General features: G+C 43.0%; 1 protein-coding gene across 1 annotated transcript in view; it reads right to left on the bottom strand.

Annotated features, from left to right (window-relative positions):
- Positions 1–13,062, bottom strand: part of FAT4 (FAT atypical cadherin 4) — a 240,320-nt gene extending 227,258 nt beyond the window's left edge. The window contains exon 1 of the mRNA XM_075929867.1: positions 6,967–13,062. Within this exon, the coding sequence (XP_075785982.1) occupies positions 6,967–12,237 (5,271 nt within the window). The 5' untranslated portion in view covers positions 12,238–13,062. The remainder of the gene's footprint in view (positions 1–6,966) is intronic.
- Between the last annotated feature and the right edge of the window lie 7,553 nt (positions 13,063–20,615).

The following is a 20,615-nucleotide window of genomic DNA, read 5'->3' as shown; positions in this document are numbered from 1 at the left end:
TGAGGTTACTCGACTATTCAATTAACTGATATTTAACATTCCTAGTCCATGGCATACTTCTAGCGGAGTCACAATACTACATGCATTTATAAACCACGCACAGAATGGAAAAATAGGGAGTTTAAAAAACAAAGACAAAATTTAATGTGTTTTGGAGCGGTTTCATAAAGTATTAATTATGTGAATTATTCTCATTAAAATGTAGTGACTGGATTATAAGATTCATATATCTGTTGACAGATTAATAGGAAATTTACAGAAAAAATAGGGGGAAATGAGCTAAGAAATCAATTTCTGCAAATTTAAGCTTAAGAAAATGAAAATGTATACAAAATTACAAATGGCATAAAAAGATCAAATTAATGGGCTTGTTTTATATTTTCTCATAAACACGAGAAAAATGCAATCTAATTACATTAAAAGAGAACAAATTGGAAACTGATAAAAGGAAAGAGGTGTTTTTAAACAACACGTGGAACTCATGGCCACTAGGGATGTTAACTAACGTGGGTTTCTATAATCATGTAATCGCTGGATTTTTTAGCAGTTGCATGTTTTCAAGTGGGGGGGGGGGCAGGTGGGGCTGGTGCTTGCGAGGAGCCAGCTTTTAAGCCCCATGAGCACTGGCTCTCACCTGCCTTCCCCCATCCCCCTGCTGTCTCTGATAAAGAGGCAGCAGTGTGTGGGACAAATGACTCTGCGGAAGCCGATACACATGGGGAGCTGACTTGAAAGCCACTTGCTGCTTGCCCCCACCTCCGTACTGCTTTGTGGGAGGCAGTGGGGACAGAAGCGGCTCTACAGAATCAGCATGCAGAGATAGCCGGCTTAAAAGCTGGATCCCCACAGGCACAGTCTCCTGTCCCCCTTTGCTGCCTCTAATACAGCAGTATCAAGGGGCGGTTGGGTGTAGTTTTTAGGATTAATCGATAAGCCCCAATTTATCAGTTAATCATGTAAACAATTACAATCTAACATCCTTAATTGCCACCAGCTAGTATTGAGTCAAAGATCTTTGCAGGATTTTTAAAGGATCAGAAGTTCAACTAGATAATAAGAATATCTAAAATTACCCCGAGTTAAATATTCAATATTGCTATCAGTATTTTATCACAAATCCCACCATAATTTTTGTTTCCCATAAAGCTTCAGTTCCTAGTTACATGAGACTTTCATGTTCCATTTTTTTTAAAATAGTAAATTTCTAACCTTCATTATAGGGAGGAAAAGACAGATAATGTAAACCCTAAAGCATCAAAAAAAATACAGCAAATAAAAAGATTCCCACGTATATTTTTTAAACTGCATGGTTTTTAATCTCATGTTTAGAAGAAACTTTACATAACTCTTCATCATTGTAAACTACGCCAGCTTTGACAAACTCTTTAGAAATAGCTGGTATGCACCACTGTCAGATATGTAATTCATGGACCAAAGGTCTAATCCAGAATGACAGTTCCTATGGGGATGGATGTAAAGGATGGAAATGATTTTCCCTCTGATTCATCCAAACCAACACTGATTGTTCACATTTATCAGATGTATACAAAGTGAAAAGTAGAGACTAGGGACATAATCCTTGTAGGAACTGCAGCATCACGTCAGTCCCCAATATACAGGGTGCAGAGAATGAGCTTCTTATGAAGGAAATGTCTTTGGACTTCATTTCACTTTACCGCTCTCTCTCCTTCCCCCATCTCAAACACACGCTATTCATATACAGGCAACATGCTAGAAAATGTCTGGTAAACATTTCCAAACCTGAAAATATCCTCTGGCACACCACCATCCATCTATCACATACTCCTATGCCTTTTTCAAGCCTTAGTTGGAAAGGCATTAAATAACACACTTTTATTTCTCATTTTCTATTACTGCCTTCTTGGCCATTCTCAGCTAACAAATGTAACCTTGAGTGTTCTATGAATCACTTATATGCTACACAGCACTGAAGATAATGTTTGGCCACAGTGCTGCTGTAAGAGTGCCAGGCTGTAAAGGAGAAACAAGCAGACATTCTTCCAGTACATTTATTGTACCACCATCTTTTTCTTAACTGGTTTAAAAGTAAGATCTGCATAGCCTTGTAACACAGCTTACAAAAAATATTAAAACAATATTGCTCTTTAATTAATGAGGCCAAAGTTGTATAACTGTAGAAAACAAAGTATTTGACCTATTAGCCTCTTCTTATAGTAATAACTTTATAGACTTCTTTGGCTGAATACTTAAAAAAAAAAAAGTAACGTATCTACAGCACTATCTACCATAGAGGTTCTTTAAATCCTCATTTTACCAAACATATACCAATAAAAAGAGTAGGTGAAAATATTACAAATAAGAGAGTTTAAATATCACAAGACATTAGTACGTAAGACCTAACACATGCCTATATACACAATATCATTGAATAAAGATAACTGCAAAGTACTATACCTAAGATGGAAAAATAATCAAATGCCTAACTACAAAATGGGGAATAACTGTCTAGAGCCAGGCAGCTGACCAGGGCAGAGGCTTGGCTCCAGCTCCCGCAGTGAAGGGCTCAGCCATGCTGCCCCTAACTGAGGACTGGGTCGAGCTGTCTGGACCCCTGCCAACCCCCGATCCCTGGCCCGGGCTGTAGACATCTCAGACACTGCCTGAAGACACAGCAAGCTCTCCGGGACCCTCGCCAAGACCCAATGACTGGTCTGGCCCAGGGCCTCTGCCTGAGCCAGAACCCATGGACACCCTACCAGCCCCTATGTCGCCCGCAGACTCCCAGGAGGAGTGCTGGAGCCTGGTAGGCCCCTAGGGGGAACTGGGAAGTGGCCCAGGGATAGCCGATCCCGGGGTGGCAGAAGAGATGGAGGTCGGGTAAGCAGCATGTTGCAGACTGGATCCCTGCTGACCCTCGACCTAGTAGGCATGTAATGGCCCAGATCCCTGCCGACCCAGTGGCTGCAATGCTGCCACTATCAGGACCCTGGGCTGGGACACAGTGGAGTGGGTAGGCCTGCGTACCCCCTGCCACCCCTTCTCTGGAGTTGCAGGTTCCCCCTGTGGGCAAAACCCCCTGCACTTGTCGGCTCTCCGGGAGTGAGGAGACCTCTGCCCAGCTGGGACCCAGCCGGAGGTTTAAACTGCTGAACCACTTGTGATAGACACTTGTCACCTGACCCAGGGTTGCGCCTTAAACTGTGAACTATTGAACTATGTGTGTTAACCCCTTGTCTGTCCGCCCACCCTGACCCAGGGCTGGGTCTTATAAACTGTTGCTCAGCCAACGGGTAGGCCGAGACATGCTGCACCAGGCACTCTAAGGAGTCAGCGTGGCCTCCTGCTGACAGTGGACCCTGTACAGTGGTAGTTTCAAAAAAGTCTAATATTCTGGGCTCCAATTAACAGGAGAGTTATACATAAAACATAGAAGGTAATTGTCTCACTTTCTTCAGCACTAGAGAGAGCTCAACTAGTGTTCACTGAAGATGCCATATTTTTGAAAAATGTGGACAAACTGAAGAGAGTCCAAAGAAGAGCAACAAAAATGATAAAAGATTTAGAAAGTTTGACATATGCAGAAATGTAAGTAAACTGGGCATATTTAATCTTGAGAAAAGACTAAGGAGGAGCCTGCTAATGGTCTTCCTATAAGTTAAAGGCTGGTATAAATAAAACAGATAGGGAACACTTTTCTTCCACATCACTGAAGATATGTCAGTAAGTAAGGGTACATCTAAACTACATGGCTCCGTCGACGGAGCCATGTAGATTTGTTGTTTTGGCAAAGGCAAATGAAGCCGCGATTTAAATGATCGCGGCTTCATTTAAATTTACATGGCTGCCATGCTGAGCCGACAAACAGCTGATCAGCTGTTTGTCTGCTCAGCGCGCTAGTCTGGACGCTCCCCTGTCGACATCAAAGCCCTTTGTCGGCAGCCCCGGTAAACCTCATCCCACGAGGTTTACCAGGGCTGCCGACAAAGGGCTTTGATATCGACAGGGGAGCGTCCAGACTAGCGCGCTGAGCGGACAAACAGCTGATCAGCTGTTTGTCGGCTCAGCGCGGCAGCCATGTAAATTTAAATGAAGCCGCGATCATTTAAATCGCGGCTTCATTTGACTTTGCCTCTGACAACAGAGGCATGTAGTCTAGACACAGCCTAATAGACTTAACCAGCAACAAGGTTTAGATATTGGGGGAAAATTTCTAACCATAAAGGGCACAAACTCTGGAACAGCCTTCTAATGGAGGCTATGGAATCCCCATTACTGAAGATTTTTAAGAACAGATTAGGCAAACACTTTACATGGATGGTCAAGGTTTATTTGGTGCAGGAGTCTGAAGCTGATCTCTTGAGGACCCTACCAGACCTATATATGAGTTTTCATTCCTATTCCCTAATCTAGGTTTTGATTAAATTACTATTTAAAAAAAAAAATCACCAAATTCAAAAAAAAAAATCACAATTCAAAGCAAAAAGGTTAAAGCTTGTAAGCTGTACACTTGATGTAAGAAGACATTTTAAAATTAGCACTTTTCTGGTTGGAATTTTAAGAATTACAAATAGTGATGGCATTTTCTTTAAAAAGGAAAAGTGGGCAGCAAATTCTAAGATTTAACTCTGTACACTTAGGAGTCAGTCTTTCAAACCTCTGCTTTAGCAAGACAAAATACCAAGAATAAGGACACTGATTGCACTACTTAATCAGCATCCTAATTAGCTTTCTCTTAATGTTAATTTCAGTAGTTTTTGTTCAAATATGGGGTACGCCAAGTCTTTCCAGTAAAAGATAAATGAGTAAATACCATAACCAGGATAAGGACAGAGACTGCAAATGATTAAGTATTTTTTTTAAATTGATAACAGATGATAATTTATAATGTATTTCTAAGGAACCACAGTAAATTAATTATATGGGGGGGAGGGGGCGAAGAGAAGAGAAAGCATTTTAGAAGTTATAAAGAAGCAACCAATAATAATATGAAATTCTAGCTTCCAACCACTGCTTTCAATATTCTTGCACAGAAACACATTTGCTTTTCATTTTAGGAGTGGCTTGTGTTCAACAATTTAAAGTTGGTTTAAGATTTCAATGCTTGCTTTCTTCATGCTCACCATATGCTCTTATTAAGCACTTTTACAAAGTGTGAACCTATTGCAGCCACAGGGTCCTGCAAGCCCTTACTCACCCAAGCATTCCCTGCTTATGCAAGTAGTCTCAAGATTGAAAAAGTTTTATTTGAAATAAGTGTTTGTAGGAATGGGCCCAAATTCCCCACTGAGGAAAACTGTTAACCCTTAAAACAAAAAAACACCATGGAATATTTTACATATGTACTTATTCTGCCCGTGAGGGTTTTTTGCCTTACTTATATTAATTTTCATAATTTACTTGCACAGTCTGCAAAGAGCAATAACAGGATTCTTGTAGTATCAGTAGCAGGCATAATTTTACTCAAACTCCATTTGCAAAATAGCTATATTGTTTAAATTCATTATTGCTCTGCCTAATGTGCTATAAAACATTATATGTTATATGCAAACAACAATGCATCCTGTGTACACACTGGCAAATTTATTTTGAGTTTAAAACTCTTAATTTCTGACCCCCAAATAAACAATTATCTATCTAGGAGCCCAATCCTGCACTCTTTGAAGTATTATATCACACATCGAACAAGAAGTATTAACAAGTGAAACAAAAAATTGTGTGTTGAGTAACACAATACAAGACACTATATTCAGCACAGCTCTTGAAAAAAAGCAAGGCATTGTTAGTGATTTAGAAACAGGAAAATGTACTTCTGTAGGGGAAATATGGATTGGAGCAACTCCTGGGACATGAAAGGCTGGGCAATACTGAGGTAATGAGCTTAGTTTGTGAGGGAAGTGGTTGAACCACTGTGCACATCCGGCATCACCTGCTGGTCAACCTTCAAAACACAGTGCTGGTTCCAAACTTCAAATGAGTGAAAATTAAATGACTGATAGCAAAAGAAAAAAAAAGGGGGGGGGGGTGGAAAAAGGCCTATAGCACAAGCAACTAAAGCAAACCACACCTTTATATCTCAACCTAAAAGACAATAACCTGGGATAGGCTTCCAGCCATGTGACAGTCTACAGTCAAATACAGCCCTTAAGAAAATGACAATTAAAATATTCTTGCTTCATAACTATTGTCCCATGGCCTATTTTCCTCACGTTTTAATATTCAAGCTAGTCATGGAGAGACATTTTTAACACTCCCCAATGAATCATTTAAAGTGACATTGTGATAAAATGTTGTATTTTTTTACATTTGATGGCAACCTGAGGACATCAGCAAGATTTTTTTCCCACAATCCTTATTACTTCCAATACTAGGAAAACAGTAGTAGCTTTGAGATCTAATCAGAGATCCATTTAAGGGAATGAACAGGGTATGAGGCAATGGAGTTCAATTTTGTTCAGTCTACCCCAAGACTATGTGTGAGCTATTCAAACAACGCTCACCTACTGTCCAATTTCAGACCAATATTGACATGATGATTCCAATGAAAGCAACTCCCCTAGGAAGGGAAAGACTTACAAAAAAAAAAAAAAAAAGAGGAAGGGGTGGATTATAGCTAGAACGACAGTTCATAAAAGATCCAGAAAAGCCTTTTGCTTAAGACCAAAATATTTAGCATCCAAAAGTCATTTGGACAGTACCTGTGACTAAGATAGCAGAAGTACAGCACTATAGCCATGCCAACCAAATTTACCTAGAGGAAAAAAACCCTACTGACATTGAAGAAATATTAATGATGCTCTTCTACGCATGGACATCCTCAGCTTCAAAATAGTAGTTTGTTGGAGGTTTAGAGCTTATGTTTCTCTAATGAAGCAACAGATCTCAAGAATGATACTGAGTTTTCACTTACTTTTATTACCACCTGTAAAAATAAAAAATGGTCAGCTAATGTAAAAAGATACAGATATAATTGAAATATAAAGTTACCTCTGCTCGCTGTGTTCGAGGCAAAACAGCTGATTTTTCAATGGCATAAACGTCCACCAGGTACAAACGTACTCCTTGCTCCCGGTCCAAAATGGCAGCAGTCTGAATTACCCCAGTATGGCGCCCAATGGTAAAGAGACGTCCAAAACTTTTCTCTTCACAACGTACTGAAACTATGTAATACTCCACCAGTGCTTCAGAACCCCTTGGACTAGCAGCTTCTATGGATATTACATTAGTCCCAATTGGTTCTCCTTCTTTTAAAATAGTGATATATTTTGGCTGAGTAAAAACTGGTCCATCAAGCCCTTGCAGAATAATAGTCATTTCAGTGGTTGATTTCCTCCTTTCAGGGCCAAGGTCTGTAGCTGAAACTATGAGGTTGTATATGAGCTGAGATGGCATCAAAGCTGCCGCCACTCTTAGATCTCCACTGTAACGATCCACAATAAAGGTTTCCGTGTCCCCATTGATTATTTCATACTCAACTTCCCCATTTGCTCCTTCATCAGGATCAGCAGCAACAATTGTAGTTAGGACTGAACCAATCACAATGGATGGGTCTGCAGCAAGAGCATTTTGTGATATAAATGTAGGAACATTATCATTTTGGTCTGTTACTAAAATAGTTACATTCTTCAATGCAAATCGTCTGGATTCTACTGGGACAGCTTGATCAGTGGCTTTCACTGTTAATTCAAAGAGATTAGCAAATTCACGGTCTATTTCAGCATTAGTAAATATTGTCCCTCTGGCTTCATCTATACTAAAATGGCTGCCTCGTGGCATCTGCTGAATGATTGCATATGTTAGCTGCCCATTAATATCTGCATCTGGATCATGAGCCGTCACAGAAATTACAGAACTACCAACAGGAATGTTCTCAACAATCGATTTAAAAACATCTCCAGGAGGAAAATTAGGAGGGTTGTCATTAAAATCCCTAACATGTATTATCACTGACATTGTAGATGACCGAGGAGGCCTTCCTTGGTCTTTTGCTGTTATGTTTAGTTTATACAAAGATTGTGTTTCAAAGTCTAATTTTTTTGCAAGAAAAATACTGCCAGTGTTGGGACTGATGCTAAAAGTTCCATGGTTATTTGTCCCTGTAATACTGTAATGAAGTTCAGCATTGTCACCTGAATCAGAATCAGTGGCAGTAACAGAAGAGACAAGTTCACCAATTCGCATATTTTCTAAGACATCCACAAGCAATGTAGATTTAGGAAAGGAAGGACTGTTGTCATTTTCATCCAGTACATCGATGCTTAATGTGCAAGTTGAACTTAGGGAAACTGTCCCAGAATCTACTGCTTGGATAATAAGTGAATATGATGCAGTGGCTTCATGGTCCAGTTTACCTATTAATGTTACTTGACCAGTGCCACTGTCGATTGTAAACTGGTTTTCTTCATTTCCTTTAATTACAGAATAGTGAATCAATCCATTACTACCTTCATCAACATCTGAGGCAGAAACTCTTAAAACTTGTGTTAGGTTTGCTGCTAATTCTGATATTGTAGCTTGATAGAGATCTTTTAAAAATTTGGGTGCATTGTCATTGATATCCTTCATGTAAATTTGCACAGTTGCCTGATCCTTTAAAGGTTTTGGCAACCCTTGATCTATTGCTATTACCATAAGACTAAATACTGCAGTGCCCCTTTGCCTCATAAGAGTTTCCCTGTCAAACTGATGAGTACTTATTATTTCCCCACTTATTGTGTTCAACTCAAAATCTGGCTGTATATTTTCAAATGAATACCTGACTTCACCATTTTGTCCAAAGTCTTTATCTACAGCACTTATTTTACCCACAAATGAGCCACCCTTCTGTTCCTCTTCAAAATAAAATACATAATTGGTACTGTTAAACAATGGTCTATTATCATTTACATCCTCTAAAATTATTGTAACATTCACAGTAGCACTTAAGGGTTCTACTGCTCTATCAGAAGCAACAACCAGGAGAATATATCTTTCTTGAAGTTCACGGTCCAATTCACTCTTTATATACAGCTGGCCATCTGGGAATATGCCAAAGGCATCCCCGGTATTTCCTTCAAGTATACTATAAGCTATTTCTCCATTTGCTCCTGAATCCTTGTCAGAAGCTTGTACTTTAAAGAATCGGGAATTCACAGGCTCTGACTCTGAAATTGTGACTTCATAGGAAAGTTGATCAAATACTGGAGGGTTATCATTTACATCATGGACGGATACAGTTAGAATGAAACTAGAGGAGCGCTGTGGAACTCCCATATCTGAGGCCAAAATTTCTACCTGGTAAGAGCCAGCATTTATGTCAAGTGGCCCTATTAAACTTATAGCACCGTTTTGTTCATTGATAATAAACAGGCCCTTAGGATTCTGCTTAAGGCTGTAAATGACCATCCCATTGACACCTTCATCAGGGTCAACAGCTTTGGCTTGGAATATGGTGTGCCCCGCTTTCCAGTTCTCAACCACATTAACACTTTCCACTGCATGAAGAAAATGAGGGGAATTGTCATTTAAATCTTTCACAGTTATATTGACCAGAGTGTCTCCAGTTATTGCCCCGCCACTAGCCACCACTTTTAGCTGGTAAAATGCTTGCTCCTCCCGATCAATGATACTGGCTGTAGTGATCTGGCCTGTGACTTTGTTGATGGCAAACATCCCCCTTTGGTCCCCTGTTGTAATAAGGTAAGTGATGTTTGTGTTGAGATCCATTGTAGAAGCAAAAACAGTGCCAACATGATAGCCCAGCGCAACATTTTCAAAGACAACAAAACTGTATGCACCTTGGTTGAAAACTGGGGGGTTATCCTGAGTGTCCAAAACAGTGATAGTAACTATGGCCTGGTTTTGGGACTGGAGGTTACCACCATCAGTAGCCACTATTTGCAACTGGTAGGCAGTCTTTTCCTCCCTATCAAGGGCTATTTTTGTGGTGATAACCCCTGTCTGGCCTTGAATCTGAAACCTGGAGTTATCTCCAGCTGAGATACTGTACTTGATTGTTCCATTGGGCCCCAGGTCTGGGTCACTGGCAGACACAGTAGTAACATAGCTGCCTGCAGGCTCATTCTCCTGGATGTGAGCAAAATATTGGACTGGATAAAACACAGGGCTGTTATCATTCACATCCAGCAGGCTCACATTGACCCGGGTTACTGAGGAAAGGGGAGGAGAGCCCAGATCGGTGGCCAGGACCTGCAAGGAGTAATGGTCCTGCTCTTCCCTGTCCAACTGTGAGATGGTACTGAGCTTTCCTGACACAGGATCCAAGCGAAATACCCGGCGAAGGGCCACTAAAGGACCAACTGCTGTCACTGGTGGCTCAGCCTCCTGCAGGGAGAAACGCACTGTCCCATTGTCCCCCAAATCCCCATCAGTGGCACTCAAAACCAGCATCTCAGTTCCTGAGGGGGAATTCTCAGCCAGGGACACCTGGTAGCCATCCGGATGGCTGAAGAGGGGTCTCTGGTCATTGACATCCAGGATGGCCACTACCAGCTGGGCATAGGAAAACTTGGGCTGCACCCCTTGGTCACGGGCACTGATGTTCAGCACCACCTGGGAAGCTGTCTCTCGGTCCAGCCCACCAGAGGATGCCATGCCAATACTGTTTCCGGAGCCAGCATTGCCAGTGGTGGTGACCAGGCCACTGTGCTCACTGATGCAGAACCAGCCCAGCTCATTACCAGAGACAATGCTGTATTTGAGGTTGGCATTGAGACCAGAGTCACGGTCTGTGGCACTCAGTCCCTTCACGTAACTGCCTGGTGGTACCTCCTCACTGATATTGACCCGATACACAGACTGCCCAAAGACAGGTGGGTGGTCATTGATGTCATTCACAAAAATCACCAAGCTGGCCACTGAAGAGCGACTCACAGGAGCAGTAATCACCCCTTCTGGAGATACAGAGGAAGTGGGGGAGCCAGCTGTTGGCAGAGGGGCCCCATAGTTGTCAGCAACAGCTACAGTTAGGTTGTATGTAGGAATGCGTTCCCGGTCCAGTGCCGCCGCTACCTTGATGAGACTGAGATTGGGCACCTTACTGCTCTGCACCTCAAAATGACGCTGCTCGTTTCCTCCAAGGATCGACACCGAGATGTTCCCATTGGCAGCAGGCGAATCAGCATCGCTCACAGTTAACAGTGCCACCACTGTACCTGGTGCTGCATTCTCATCCACTGATGCAAAGCGGGAGGTGGCTGGGAAGTAGCGAAATTTCACCCGGGGTTCATTATCATTCACATCAAGGAGGCGGATCAATGCCTCAGCTCGGCCACTCAGCACCGGCACCCCCCGATCTGTGGCCTGAACTGTCAGTGAGTATTGCCGCCTCATCTCGTAGTCCAGAGGCTCCCGGATACGGATCACCCCACTCTCTGGATCCACCTCAAATGGGATACCTCCAGCCCCTTCCCCACCTCCACCATCTGTCCCCTCCAAGTGGTAGTGAATGTCAGCATTGGTACCTTCATCAGCATCAGCTGCTGCCACCTGAAGGATGCTGGCCCCAACTGGTGCGTCTTCAGGCACCCGGGCCTGGTACAGAGCTTGGCTGAAGATGGGTGGGTTGTCGTTGATGTCCTGCACAGTGACATTGACCTGCAGGTATCCGTGCCGCCGTGGCTCTCCCTTGTCCTCCACTCTTACTAGCAACTGGTAGGTGGGAGTGGCCTCTCGGTCCAGTCCACCCCGAGAGACCAGATGCAGGAAGGCACCTTCCCCACTAGGATTGAGGGTGATGTTGAGTTGGAAGCGCCCTTCCTCATTGCCAGACACAATGTGGTAGGAGCTGTGGTCCACACCATTGGTGCCACTGTCCGCATCGGTGGCTGTATCCAGAATAAGCTGGCGGCCGCTACCCGTATCCTCCTTGAAAGTGACCACAATGGACGGGTCTGGGAAGATGGGTGCATTGTCATTCAGGTCCAGCACCAGGACACGCACCTCACTAGGATAGGTGGGCTGGCTGGAGAGCACCACCAAGTCCATCACATCGCTGGCCAGACTCTCTCGGTCAATGGTGGCTCGGGTGTGCAGTGCCCCGGAGGTGGCATTGATGGAGAAAAGGGCATGGTGCTCACTTAGGCGGTATGTGAATCCTGGGCGGGTGACGATGGTGCCCACCCAGGTACCAGGTGGCTGCTCCTCTAGCACCTGGAAGACCTGGCGGGACTCAGCGGCGACAGGGAGAGGCAGCAGCAGGAGCAAGGCCAAGGGGGGCAGCCAAGAGGCAGAGGGGCTGCCTGCTGCCAGGAGGCCCATGGTGCTCAGGCGTGGGAACCCAGCGACCCCTCCCAAAAACCAGTCACAGGATCAGTGCAAGTCCAGCAAGGAAGCGGCGAGTCTCAGGAAGGCAAAGAAATCTCCATCAGCAAAGGCACCCAGGTGCGGGAGAGGGGGGGTCATATCCACAGCGCCGCCCGCGTCCCCCGCACGGCTCGGCCAGGGCAAGGAGCGGCCAGGGGGCAAGTTGAGTAGCCGCTGCTCCCCGCAGGCTACAAGAGGGCGGTGTCTGAGGTGCGAGCTCGTCGGGAGCCGGAGGAGGATGGAGCCCAGCCCACTTCCCTGCCCGTCCCGCCGCCGAGCTGAGCTGGCCTCCGGGCTGCCCGCCGCCGCTGGGAAGAGCCCCTCGGAGTCAATCGCCCCGCGGCACCCCGGCTGCGCGCTCGCTCAGCGGCTCGGCTCTGCCTCTCCTGCCGCCTCCGCGGCTGCCGGGGGGCGCGGGCAGCGAGCGGCGCCTCTCAGCATGGCCAGGCGGCTTCGCTCAGTTGCATCTCCCCGCCGCCGCCGCGCCGCTCCGGGCTGGGCAGCCTCCAGCCCCGCGCCCCTCACCATGCCAGGGGGCGCTGGGCTGCGTGGCGGGGCGCAGGGGGGGGCACCGCCAGCCTCACAGCAAGACTGTCCGCGCGGCTCGCTCCAGCTTCGCCCCCCCGCCACACACACTTGTAATCCACAGAGCGGGGCTGCTTCTGCCCGCGGCGGGGGAGCTCCCCGCTGGGTGGCAGGGCACGGCGAGAGCGGCTGCCTGCCCACGCAGCCCACCGGAGCCACAAACTTTTTGCTCCCGACTCATTGAGCTCTTCACTCTTTACTTGCTGCGCCGACTCGCCCCCGAGCTGCGATTGGCCCGGGCCCGACAGCCCCCGCCCTCTCGCCTCGGCCATTGAGCCGCGGCGAGACGAGTCCCCGCCTTCCCTCCCTACATGGCGAGCCCCGCTTCCAGCGCTCGGGGGTGCCAATCAGGCTGCAGGCGGGGGTCCTCCCTCTGAAAGCGGCCGGCCGGCGGCACAGCAACAACGGGGCCGCGGGAGGGGGAGGGGAAGGGGGGTCGGCACTGTTGATTAGGTTTGCAGGGAGGAGCGTTGGGTTGCTATAATAATAAATGAGACCGGGATTAGGTACAGCGCGTCTGGGAATGCGGTGCGCGGATTTGCATTAACTCCTTCATCCCCTTTGGCAGCGGGCAAAGCTGGGAGCCTTCCCAGGGTTTCCCGGCAGTGCAAACCTTGCGGCAGGCTTTCTGTCAAGCGCCCCCACGCCTCCCTGAAGCGAAAGCTGGTAGCTGCGTGTGCTTGCTCCCCCCGCACCCCCGTGTGTGTTCCCGCACCGCAGGGCTCTGCGTGCTGGGTCACTCCCAGAGCCCCTGAACCCTAACGCATCCTGGTGCGACAGGAAATCCTCTGGGACTGGATCCTGGCACAGCCAGCCAGTATTTACCTCCCACACTGCACACTTAGCCCATTACTGAAGTAGGGATCATGTTTAGACACGGGCGTTTGTGGTCCCATTGCAGCACATGCACTAGGATGACAGATAGCAAGTGTGGAAAAATCGTGACACTTTTTGGGGGGGAGGAGGTTGGAATAGTTGCCTAATATAAAGCCCATCTTAGGAAGCCTACACATTCAGATTTTATATTTTGGCAGGAGAAGCTAATCTTGTTCCCTGTTTAACCAGAGTAAATTGGTGGTTAAACAGGGAGCATGTTTAGCTTCTGGGAAAATCAAGTGTCTCTGCAGGGTGGAGTCAGGGTCCACACTTTGGCATAACACAGGCTCCAGATCCTAGTATTTTCTGTACTCCTGTGATAGGTTGCAGTATAATTAGAGGGATGGGGCCAAAAAAATAGCCAGGATCCAGATGATGGATCTGTGGTTTTTCAGTAATGCCCTACTGGGATGCATCATGCTCTGAATTTTAGTGGTGCAATGAGAGTGGCAAGGTCTCTGCTGGAGGCAAGTCTCAAAAATTGCTGAATCCAGTAGGATACAAGTTTCAGAGCTAAAGGTTTTATAATCTGATGTTGTGGAATGTGTCAGGGTCTGGGTTTCATTTGATGCAATAGAGCAGGTTGTTCTCTGTTACACTATGAAATTTGGGGTCGTAGGGTTTACAGCAGGATCCAGCTTTTCTCCTTTTCCCTGAACAGTAATTTTCCCAGGTCATTGGAAAGGGGGAAAACCCATATGAAAGTACCTTTTGTGGCAAGTTTGCCTTTTTGTAAGCAATTCATTGATCATATTAATAAAATTATGGTCCCCACCGAAAGAAATGCAGTTTTCTTTCTTTTTTAAAAATCTGAGCATTTTCAGATTTTTTTTTCATTTCATTTAATGTAAATGAAAATTATGTTAAAACACAGTGATTACAAAGGTGTGTCTGCTCTTAAAAACAAAAATGATGTGGCTACAGGTTTGCATTTCTTTCTTTAAATGAAATATTTAGAAAAGCGAGGAACAACCTGTGATCAAGTCATTACATCATCAAGAAAATATTCAGTTGTGTTGTAACAAACTTCTAAATAAATCAAGTGGCTGTTTAGGATATTGTGAATTACACACAGTAATGCAGATTTAAGTCTCTGTATGCTCACCAACTTGACCCTCAGTATGTTTGTAGCATCATTATGCAGATGACTCACAAAGCAGGGACTGGAAGCTCAACTATAGGTAAAGAGTGCCCTCTGGTGTGCTTTCATTAAAACAGATTTTAGCGTATGGTCCCCTGCATCAAATTTTATTGGAAAAGTGGAAGGCTCCTATTACAATGCTATTTCCTCTTTATTGTCTTGGGATAGCCGTGGGGGAGGAGAAAGGCAGAAAAGATATTTGCAGGAATCTATGAATTGCATCTTTTTGTTTAAGGTATAATTTCTCCCCAATTATATAAAGCATCTTGGCTCAACAACCACTTTTTCAGAAAACATAGGTGCCAAAAATTTCTTGGCAGCCTTATATCAGGACATAAAAGCATAGCAAGGAATTAATAGAGTAGCAGAAAGATTTATAATTTATTAAACACTGTAGTGCAACCTGTTGACCTTTGAATCAAGCAGCCCTGTCAACTGCTATCAGCTGCAACGGTCAATTCATACAAACTGTGGTAACATATAAACCTTTCTGTTATGTAATACCTAACTGATTGCCTGTCTAAAAAAAAATACCAGTCAAATACCAGAACTTAAAGTCTCTTTAATTAACAAGTAAGATCAAATATGAATGGTTAATAAATCCTAGATGTGTTTTCACCTTGTTGATAGCAAATAAACCTGTACAGTGACAATCAGACCAGTAATAATAACATACTGTTGAAATAAAGGAAAACAACAGACATATTGTTCGTCAGCCTTTGTCTCTTAAAAAAGTAGCAAAAGCTGGAAGAGGTTTCTTCACATAAAGAAGTAAAAAGGATAGAAATTAGGAAATAGATAAATAGGAATATAATATTAATAAGTGGGATTCAAGGAACACTGTTAGCCCTACTTAGCATGATGATACTGTGCCAGAGGTGGTTTGTTATGTTGGTTTCCCCAGATTGTAATGAAAGAGGGAGATCAAATATGAATGTTGGCAAGATTCTTGGCTGGAACTTATTATTGATGAAGAAATATTTGGTCCTATTCCTAGATGGTATTTGCTATGAAAAGTAAAGAGATACTGCTAGTCATTAATTCCCATATATCTCCTTTTCTTTTTTTATGGCTGACTTGACATCTGGTATAGTCTGGATAAGCAACACATACTCAGTCATGGTCTTTATAAATTGGAACTCTTTTGAGTTAGAGATACAAGTTATGGGACTGTGTAACTGGATTTGATTATTGCATTTAGCTGAAGTCCTTGTTTGGTCACTCACGACTGCTTCTTGTAGGCAGTACAAATTGTGGCACTCCTCATGTTGCTGTGATCCAGGCATGAGTAGGATGAGCTAATTAAAAAGGGGTCACAAGTCATGATTAATATAAGAGTTATATGCTATGACTTCTGCTTTGGAGATCTTTAAAATATAGTTTTACTTATAATTAAACACCAATATTAATCACCAAATTTAACCACTAAACTTAATAAAGAATCCACTAGATCTTTTAAAAAAATTGGCTTTATACATCTACATGATTTTTGTTTGTATGTTTGTTTATATTAGAAGAGTCCTCAAAAGAGATGTGGTTTGTACAAAGAGTGTGGAATCAGCAGAAAACAACACAGTCCTAGGGTGTGTCTAGACTACTGAGTTTTGTCGACAAAACTATACCAGCGTCTACACTACCGCTGAGTTCTGTCGACATAATGTCGACAGAACTCAGCAGTTTTGTCGATGCTGGTATACCTCATTTTACGAGGCATAACACCTTCTGTCGACAGAGTTCTGTCAACAGAAGGTGTTATTGCCTGTAGGGTTGCATCTAGACTACAGGGTTCTGTCGACAAAGCAGCTTGCTTTGTCGACAGAACTCAATGTGTCTGGATGCTCTTTGTCGACAGAAGTTTTGTCGACAGATACTGTCGACAAAACTTCTGTCAACAAAACCCGGTAGTCTAAACGTACCCCTATTGTGCCACAAACAAAAAATTGGTATAGGGAGAAAATCATGAACAGAAGTTAATGGCAGCCTAAGCTAGAATGGCTTGCATTCTTCAGCATCCACCACAGTTTAGTCACTCAAGAATTTTCTCACAATACACTATGTGGGATTTTACACCAGCTAAGTTTGAATTCCAAATGCAAAATTTAGCTCTTAGAAACATTATGTGGATTTCTGATATGCCCTGGGGTATGTTGGGTCCATAAACTAATGAATGGATTACAATGAGTAACCAATATAGTATTTTATGTGTGACAGACAGTCTTGTTCTAATATTGTTCATATTTTGTGTATGATTATATTTCTCACTTTCCTCAGACTAGCACTCTGAAATGTTAAACAAATAAAAATGCTACTGCTACGCTTGCATTGAGTTCATAAGTATATATCTAACCATAATTTGGCAGCAACATTTTAAATGTGATAGCTGTAGGATGAGCACAATGGATGCAATGTACTTTTAATTGCTTTACACTGCCATGTCTGAGCATAAAGGAATGGAAATTGTTTATACAAAAGCTGAGCTATATTTTCAGTAAATTGCAATTTGTTACACCTAGGCTGTCATTCCACAAGTATACATTGTTGTAGCTCAGTCTTTGATAAATTATCACACCTGAAAAATGCATCTCATTTGATTAACAAGTATGCTGTGCTACAAACTGCTGCAGATCCTGTGCATGATGATACAAATAATTATGTATATTGTATTGCCTGACTGTGTAATTTAGAAGCATCATAATCTGTGTTAAGGGATTAAAAAAACAATAGGTTGTTGTATGGTTAAAGTTTGTATAACCTTTTTGTATCCCTAGAAATCATAGTAACTTAAAATTAAATAATAATAATGATAATGATGATGAACCATTTCAGAATGTCAACTTTTTTTGTTTTTCAGGATTCAGCAGAATAATTTTATTTTTTAAGGTTTTTATCAAAATATTTATTGAAAATTAAAGAAATAAAGTATCAAAAACTATCAAAAACTGGTGTGTTCAGTAAATAAAAATATTGACAACTATTTGTATAACAGTTCTGATAACAAACATGGTAACGATTTTAGTTTAAAATGGTGCCCCAAAACTAAATATAAATAACATGTTTTGAAAAAAATCAACACTTTTACATGAAATAGTCACCAAGAAAGCCAGAGAGTTCCATATGGAAAGGCAGCAGGTAACACCATAGCAACAAAAGTTCTTCAGATGGGGACATGAAGATTTTCAGTCAAGAGGAACAAAGTCATGCCTTCAGCAGGGCATGATGGGTTACAGAAATGAATTACTAAAGGCCAGATGATTGGGCCTGCTAGAAATGTGGAAACTCTGCATGTTTGAAAAAGGATTGCCTACTGATTAAAACTGATGTTGGACAGATTGGTACAGGGTGACGAAAGCTGTCTATCAGCAAAACCTAGACCACCATGATATCTGCTTACCACTGAGGGAACAGCATCTATCTGCTTGAGAATGTTGAAAGAATCTTATATAATACCCTAATTGATTCTGAAGCATATGTTTCCATGTTGCCTGAATGTCTACAGAAAGAAGCTTTCAGGGAAAGATCACAGAAATTAACTCCTTATTTGGGGGTGAGCAAATGACCAAAGAATGAATGAAATGGGCACTGCAGAAATTGCAACCCTAAACTGATGCGGAATGTTACTGGGTGTGTAATTCTGGTTCAAGGGTTATTGTTTAAGACTGATTTTCTGATGAGGTATGGAGTTAACCTTAGTATGGGAGATAAAATATGCACTGTAATTGGAATAACGCCTCTGAAGTATGGTAGCTGTAGCAGAACACGTAATAATCCCCTCAAAGGTGGAAGGGATAATTCCAGCCTTGGTAACAGGTGGTGCAGCAAAGAATGACAGATTAGAGAACATTATAAAGCCATCTGGTGAGACACTGGGACTTGCTGGTGGCACACTGTCTTGAAACCACACACAAAAAAAGGAACAGTGATAGAAATGTAGCCGTGTTAGTCTGTTGTAGCTGAAACAAAAGACAGGACTATGTAGCACTTTAAAGACTAACAAGATGGTTTATTAGATGATGAGCTTTCGTGGGCCAGACCCACTTCCTCAGACCTCAAAGAAGAGAGAGAGAGAGAGAGAAAGAGAGAGAGAGAGTGCTATATTGCTTCTTGTAGCTAATTTAGCAACAGATCCTCAGATTCTTAAGCTGTGCATTGAATTAAGGAACATTCCTCCTTTTCTGGCCATGAGGGGATAGTAGATGAAAACAGTAAGAAACCAAATTCTGACCACCCGATCAAAATGGGTTCAAAATAAGAACCCATAAGCTCCCAAGAAGATTTTGTAGATGCAATAGAGGCCTTCCTGTTTGCATATGTCATTCCTGAGTGGGATGAGATAGTGTGTCTGGTGATGAAACAGGACCAGATCAGAGGGAGCCTTCTTAGGGTATGTCTACACTACCACTCACGAGCCTAATCCGAACTACCTAGTTTGTGCCGCGTGTAGCCGCGGGCACGGAGTCCGAACTAGCGGACATTTAAAAATGGCAGTGCCTGGCAATATGCAAATGAAGCCCGGGAAATTCAAATCCCTGGCTTTATTTGCAACTCCGGTTGCCTACATTAACCACCCTAGTTCGAACTAGGGTGGTAGTGTAGACATACCCTCAATTATCTGGCCAAATAGCCCAGATTTGAACAATGGAACCAGGAAAGCCCATCATTGCCTTTGAAATAGTGCTCCAGATGTTGCAATTACTATATATGACCAAATGGGGAAATACCTTAGCGTAGAGAAGCTCACAGAACTATATATCATCCAGGCTACACTGGCTAGGCTGGATATTCCAGATCTTTGATAATTTAGACTATTGGTCCAAGAGCAGATCCTTCGGGGAACCTACAAAAACACCAACAAAGGATTCTCCATGAATTTATTTCTGAAATTTGTCAGTAAACCAGCTTCTAATCCACAGAGCTTCCGTGGACTTCTGCCAATTTATACCAGCCAAGGATCAACCCTTGATGTGCACTGTAAACATTTTTTATTACAGTTCTCTCTTTTTATTGAAGCAAACAAATGTTTTCCTCATCAGTTCTAGCCTGTTTCCAGGAATCTTTTCTACAGAAACTGGCCTTGCCCTCAAAAAACATAATTTGATAATTAGTTTTTGTAAAAGCCTACCTTACATGTTTCAATGCCAGTCCTAGCCGGCTTGTTTTATTGTCTAATAAAACCCTGCAGAGGTGATATTTGTATGGTCTGGTATTTTATTGAAGGTACAGAGACAGCTGGATTCCTTTAGAACTGTGGATGTCCTCAAAATAGTCTTAGAGATCAGCTTTCAGGCAGTTTTTCTTACAAGTTCATTTTGGAATCTGTTTCCTCAAATGTGTTACTTTAGCTCCTAGACTAGCATGGTAATCAGAAACTCTGGGTTGGTAATAAAACTGTGAATTTCCCTATGTACAGTTTGATGATAATCTGGATTTTTATTAAAAATAGGGTTACGAAATATGAGAATGCCTCTCCTTCTCTCACCACCCTATATTCAATCTCTTAATTTCCTAGGTTGCTTTTTTCCACCTATTTGGAAAAGAACAATGGGTTTCCTTTGTTTTGTTTGGGCGTGGGTGGGATAGGATTGAGCTTTTTTGTTGTTGTTGTTTCGTTTCAGAGAGTTCTTTCTCAAAGGGCTGCAACATCTCCTATTTTAATCAATAAGAAATTCTAATGAATCCTCTTCGGTTCTTTTCTTCTGATACTTCTGTGCAGATTTACTTGTAGGTATTGCAT

This window comes from Pelodiscus sinensis, chromosome 5 (genome assembly GCF_049634645.1).
Source record: "Pelodiscus sinensis isolate JC-2024 chromosome 5, ASM4963464v1, whole genome shotgun sequence".
Classification (NCBI taxonomy): domain Eukaryota; kingdom Metazoa; phylum Chordata; order Testudines; family Trionychidae; genus Pelodiscus; species Pelodiscus sinensis.
Note: the sequence above shows the minus strand (reverse complement) of the source record. Positions and strands in the feature narration are given on the sequence as shown.